At 41.9% G+C, this 6,687-nt stretch overlaps 1 protein-coding gene across 1 annotated transcript in view; it reads left to right on the forward strand.

The window, feature by feature from the left end:
• The first annotated feature begins 3,720 nt into the window (after positions 1-3,720).
• ACOD1 (aconitate decarboxylase 1) overlaps positions 3,721-6,687 on the forward strand; it is a 13,722-nt gene continuing 10,755 nt past the window's right edge. The window contains exons 1-3 of the mRNA XM_019525604.1: positions 3,721-4,742; positions 5,743-5,904; positions 6,588-6,677. Of these exons, the coding sequence (XP_019381149.1) occupies positions 4,731-4,742; positions 5,743-5,904; positions 6,588-6,677 (264 nt within the window). The 5' untranslated portion in view covers positions 3,721-4,730. The remainder of the gene's footprint in view (positions 4,743-5,742; positions 5,905-6,587; positions 6,678-6,687) is intronic.

A 6,687-nucleotide genomic window follows, 5' to 3' on the forward strand; every position in this document is an offset into this window, starting at 1 on the left:
TGCTAAGGTCCCTTCCAACCCTAGAAACTATGAAACTATTTACTGTACTGCATTTCATTACCTGGGTTATCTGACCATCTAACCATTTTCTATTACCTCTCAGCTACAGCCAACGCATTTGAAAGCTGCTGAATTCTTAAAGAAAACAGATCTGAAGCCAGTTTGACCTGCTTCACGATGTTACTATACCTATTTAAAAAAAGTTTAGGGCATTTTCTCACTTCTCTTTCCCTCTCTACTAACCCTTTAAACCTACCAGTCTTGTTCTTACATGGGCAGGCACTGGTTCCACAACTGCCTGAAAGACGATCCTAACTAGGGGAAACTGAGCTCTTGATCTTAAGAGCTGTGAATCAACATGGGAGTGGAGGGAACATGGCCAGAGAAGAAGCAGAAAGACAAAAAAGTGGGCTGCAGGTTGCACCAAGGCATTATGCAGATTTTGAGAGAACAGAAATAGGTGCTACAAAGCATTATAAAGTCACCATAGCACTTCTGCGAGAACTCTTTCTGGGGCTTGAAGATATATACACACTCCCCACCAGCATGCCAGAATGACATGCTATTATGCCTTCTATTCAACTCCAGTGGAAAATAAGGAACAGTTATGTAAATAGATATGCACTGACCCTTGGTTCATGGAATAGGGGTCAGCGCCCTGCAATTTGCTTTTATATAGTATAAATTTGTTGGGGAGTCCCAACTTCCTTGTCTTATACTCCTCTCCAATGCTAAACTTCCCCAACTGTAGACACAGTTAACTGCCTGGAACAGACACCATAGTCACAATACAACAGTACCTTTTCATCTCAAGGGTGCACCTCCATGCTGTTTCCAGAGTAAATCCAACCAGCACTTGCACCACATGATTTGTCAGCAAGCCTCCTTGGTTGTCTCAGTTTTAACCCCTGTGTGATGACCAGTTGCTCTGTTAATTATTGAAATTCTGCAAACCCAGATGCATCAGGGGCCCTGTATCTAAAACAGACATGAGAACGCCATTGATCTGTTGAAGATCTCTGCTCTTGAGGGTGAGATGGTAGAGAGTGAAAATCAGAGTAAGGATGAGCAGATTGTGTTGTCATGAAGGAGCTGTCAAAATTTTAAAAAAAGAGTGGGAAAAGAGAAGGGTATGGGATGAACAAAGAGAATCATGGGAGCTTAAACCCCAAGTTCCCACAATTCCCTGAGAGGAACCTATCATACCTCAGTGCACTACCAAAATATTTTGGAGTCAGTGCACCACATGGATGCTTCAGGGAAACTGAGTTGCCTACCCCCAGTGCCATACATCTTCAACTGAAACAGCCTCTTGTTGCACCAACAGAGGCAGGAGGTACAATTTAGTGAAATTGCTGGAATAAATGCTACTGGTATAAATATATAGGATAGAAACATGACCTAAAAATGTTACAGGTCTGGATAGGAATGTCATGGAATTGCAATGTCTTCTTTAGTTTTCAGTCTAGAGAAGTGGTGCCCAAACTTCCAATCCCATGGGCTCAATAACAAAAAGCTCCACTGCCCGGATCTTGCTGGTGGGCTGGAGGTTGAGTACCACTGGCCTAGAAACTCCAGGGAACTTATTCTTTTCCAAAAGGGCTTTCCAGGTAACCTAGCAATGAATCAATTCAACTATTCCTCTGTAGTTCAGTGAGAATTATTTACCCAGTTCATGATTTCCATGCACTCTGTAGCATCTAATATCTGCTGCAATGATTGATTTCTCATTACTCTGTAGACTAGACCCTAAGCACAAATAATCATGTATGTCTAGTCTGCGAATTACCACTGGCTACCTCATAATCACTGTATGTTAGTTAGAGACTTTAATCCTGTCTAAAAGACCTTTGTTTTTGAAATTGCATAACTTGTATAGAAAAGATAAGACAACAATATTTTCAAAACTTTCTGCATGGCCTGTGTCAACACTTACCGATATATGGCACTGTGCTTTCACTGCTTGTTTTGAAAAAGTTAAAACAGGGAACTAAGCTACTGTAAATAACTTGCAGGTTTCATTACACTTTCTGGTTGATTTTGCAACCCACTGGCAGCATCTATACAAGACACTGACTGTGCAGTCGTTTCTGCGCAGTCATTTAGTATTTGTATTACCAAATACAAAATGACTTCTCAGTAACCGGTATTACTGCCCAGCAGCATCCCAGCTTGGTTGTCCAGTGATGCTTATTGCACAGTAGCTCGTCACTACTGCAAAGTAGTGTTGCATCATGGTTTGTACATGGCGATGCTACTGTACACTAGTAATGAGCTACTGCGCAGTAAGCATCTCATGTAGACGTGGCCACTAAGTGGATAAGAGAACTAATATAAGATAACTTTTTTTGGTAGCATATATAATGTGATTTCATGTCATAAATTTCAGGCTACCATTCCTGGGTAATTGAATTCCCTTCTACTATTGTCTACTTTGATAGGCAAGCTTCTTTCTGTTTCTCCAGGGAAAACAGGGAGTGCACAAGGCAGGACACATTTCTAATATGGAGTTAATTGTCACTTGCTGAATTGAAATTAAAGCTGTGTACCTGATAATAACCCACCTAACCTAGATCATTCACTGAGATTACCTAAGGAGATGACCTAATCATGGTGCTTGGAAATTCACACCTCCACATCCTCCTGGTAGATTTATCAAAGGGTAGCACGTACATATCTGATTCTATTTGCCATTGTTAGCATATGCAGTGAACACAGAATCTGTGTTCTGCCTTTGTTTACCGGGCTACTTTCAGTGACTCAGAGCATGTAACTGTGAGCATCTTTCAGCCCTGAGATAGTAGTGGATAAATAAAGGAGTATATGATATACTTCCTTTCACATAAATGTCTCAATTCATACCTGGTATCATTCCACTTAAGTAATGTTCTCAAGGTGTTGACAAATCTAAACAGGAAGTGTTGTTATAGAAAGAAGCTATAGCAAAAACCAGCTGGGAGCATGTGATTGGAAAGCATGCCTGCCCCACAGCCCAGCAGAAGTCCTATTTAAATCTGATGTTGAGTGCTTAAGTGGAACTATTTGTACTATATGCTAACAATGGCATAATAATTGTACAAAGCAGTGGTGCTCAAACTTTTTGCCCCATGGATCTGATAGGAAGTGCCCAATCTATCCATGGGCCAGATCCAGCCAGTGAGCCTAGTCCAGCACATGGGGTGGGTGAAGTGGGACCTGATCTGGCTGTGTGGGGGAGGGAGCATGGACCAGCTCCCTCCCCTACCACTATTTTTGGGGGGATATTTTAATATTAATTGCCACCACTCCCCCTGCCAAATTTCCCAACTCGTGGGAAACCCCACAGGCTGGAGCCATGGCTGCATGGACTGGATTTGGCTCATGGGCAGACATAAAAAGGACTGGTATAAAGGACATACATGGGCCTCTTCACAAGGTGTCTTTCCTGCAATTGCAAATATTTGAAAGTGTTAGGAAATGGAAAGTATTACAAAATTATTCCATTGTAAACTGAAGATAACAACACTTACTCTGTTCTGTCAATGGAGTTACCCCAGGTATATACCCATTGGCTGAGACTTTATGCTATGCCTTCTACTAGAGCAGTAGTAGGTTCTCAACCTTGTTAGACTCAAGACAGTTCTCAGAAAACACCTGCTCTTAACTTTCATTCGTTTTGTGACAATGGAAAATAATAAAGTAATTCTTGTGTTGCAAAGAACTCAGAAAGACCACGACATGTCTGAATGTTTTTGACACTGTGGATCCCTATTTAAAATCTCTTGGTTTATCTTGTAACTCGTGTGTAGGTGTTTCACACTGAACAGAGCTAATATTGAGTGGCACCCCTAAAAAGAAATCTTGTAGCACCCAGAGTTGAAAATTGCTGCCCTAGAAAAACACCAAAGAAGTTCTAGGTCATGGGACGGAGGGTATCTTGGGGTTGTATGACTTTTATACCATTCTCATTTGGAGCACTGCCAGGGACAAGAGCTGTTCCTTAATGTATATTAGAGCAGTCAAGAGTTCTACATTACGGTCATCTATCCAAAGTTGCATATGAACTACATAGCTATGCTTGTTCTGAGGGATTCTTTTCCTGTGGCATCTCTCCACACAGGGCCACTGTTAATTGTCCCTGCAGCACCCACACTGGGGAAATTCACTGGGTGGTTGCGGGTCACTTTTATGTTGCCACAGCAGAATGGAGAGCTCATAGTAAAAGTTAGCGTTCCACTGAGATTCTTTCCTAGAGAATACAAGTGGGAGATAAGGAGGTAAAAGGGAATTACAGAAATGACAAAGGTAAAGGAAAAGCAAGAAAAGACTGACACAACTTTAAGGATAGTAAACTTCTAAATGTAATGAAATGCCTTAATTTAAATTCACTTCAATAATGTTACTACATTGTGTTCCTGGTAGAAATACAGATGCTGAAAGGAACAGATGGGCATGAAAAACTGACTGAAAGAGCACCTCTAGTAGCAAAATAGAATGAAGACCCCATGTCATATGAACCTGACCCACAACAAAATGCTATAACAAGGAGTCCCAGCAGCATGTGATGTGGAGGAAGTTAGTCAGAGGAAAGTTGGAGGTGAAGAAAAAAAGGGGAAATTTATTTGCAAGAAAGGAAAGGGGCAGGGCAAGATGGGAAGTACAGAGACTCTGAGTAGCATATATAGAGAAGAATGCCTCTCCATCGTCACGTCTTCATAGCCTGACTGGGATTAACCATCATCCATTACAATATGTGGGCAAAGGTATTATTTTGATTTTCTGCATTTTAAGCCTTGGCTTTTCATTTTAAACTTCTGTGATTTCACTGCCACATGCATTGCTTAAGAGTTCTTTGTGTGTTTTTAAAGTGCTTAATACACTGTACAAGGTAAAGACTTTAGTAGAGACTTTGTCTGGAATGCTACATAAAATTCTGGTCATCCGTGTTCCAAAGAGATGAAGTCAAACTGGAACAGATATTTAATGGTATTTAATAGCCAGATTCTATTCAATCTATTAGGCTCTTAAATGGGCCTAGGTGCCTTACTGTGATTCTATTCCACCCGGCTTTAGCCCCTGAAAAACTGTTAGTACTAGGGATGAGGGGGTAAGATGGGTATGTGTGTTGCAAAGGTAGATGGTGGAATAAAGTCGCATTTGGGCATCTAAGTCCACTTGGATATTAATAAACAGGACAGGATCTGGCCCTAGGTGTCTAGAGATGCAGGTAAGTACACAGTGGGACTTTCAAATATCAGCACCTGCCTAACCCCAACTGATGTCAGTGTGAATCAGGCATCTGGGCACTTTGGGAAATCCTTCTATTTGCATCTTTAGGAGCTTAACATCTTTAGAAATCTGGGTCACATGAGCCCTGATTCACAAAATTATTTAAACACCTAATTGATTTCAAAGGTAAATAGGAGCTGCTAGGAGCAACTCAGTTGGAGTTCTGAGCAACTCCCAAAGGCTGAATCAACCTGGGAGAAAAAAGAAAAGGAAAGATGTAAATATTGAAAGCAGACAGTGTAAGAGAGACATAAACGCTGGGGGGAGGGAAGAAATGTGATTGATTTTGTATAATTAGTGTGAGCTTATGTATAATAGAGTAATAGTGTGATGTAAATTACTGTTGACTTAAATCCTTTTCAGAACTGAGGAAATACAGGTGAAATAACTAACGAAAATCAGAGGTTGGAGGTTGTTCATGTTGCCTTTTAAATTAACAGAAACATCTGCTTGTTTGTTTGTTTCCCCCCCCAGACCATCACTGGAAACTTTGCTGGCATGATCCATGGCTTGAATGCAAGCCAGCTGACAGACCAAGTCCTTCAGAGAAGCAAACGGATGATCCTGGACACACTTGGAGTGGGACTACTGGGTAGCAGCACAGAGGTCTGCCACAAAGTAATACACTACAGCAAGGTAAAATGCTTGACTTTCATGTTATGCTAGCTGTTAGAAAATTGAAACAAGTAAATGTAGGTTAGTAAGGAAAAGATCCCCAAGGTAAGATCTGTTAGGTGTTGAGATAGTCCAGCCATTGAGGTAGGGAAGCTCTATTGCTTTAGTTAAAAAACAGAGGCTGGAAAATGGCTAGCAAGTATGTTATGTGGTAACTTACTGCCCATACCATATAAATCAAATGCCCTAGGACAGGGATGTCAAAGATACGGCCTCTGGGCCAGATCTGGTTTCTGGAGCCCTACGATCCAACCTGTGGGTCTTGGACCTCCCCCATGTTCCCCACACACTGCTCTTGCCACAAGGTCCAGTCCAGGGTGCCCCATAGCATTATGGCCCATCCAGATTGGGTCCACAGACCATTCCTGCATGCTAGAGGCACCAAACAGGGGTGATCTAGAAAGGGCACTGCACGCTGTGCATGCTCCTTGCTGGCTCCATATGCCACATGAAGCACAAGACCTAGACTGGACCGAACACATGGCGCATGCCCCAATCCAGGGTACTGTAAGCAGTGCCCTGCTGCACCAGCCCTGTGTGCAGGCTTTAAAAAGTAGAAACTGAGAACAGTAGGGCTGAGCCACAATGAATTGTCTGATGTTTCAGTTCAGGACTTTGAATTAAATAATCTCATATTATTCCAGATCTACAGTGCCAATATATCCAGCACTGTTTGGGGTCACTCAGATGTCAGACTCCCTCCTCTGTATGCGGCTTTCACCAATGGAGTAGCTGTAAGGAACT

This window comes from Gavialis gangeticus, unplaced genomic scaffold (genome assembly GCF_001723915.1).
Source record: "Gavialis gangeticus isolate Ggan-Ray unplaced genomic scaffold, GavGan_comp1, whole genome shotgun sequence".
Lineage (NCBI taxonomy): Eukaryota > Metazoa > Chordata > Crocodylia > Gavialidae > Gavialis > Gavialis gangeticus.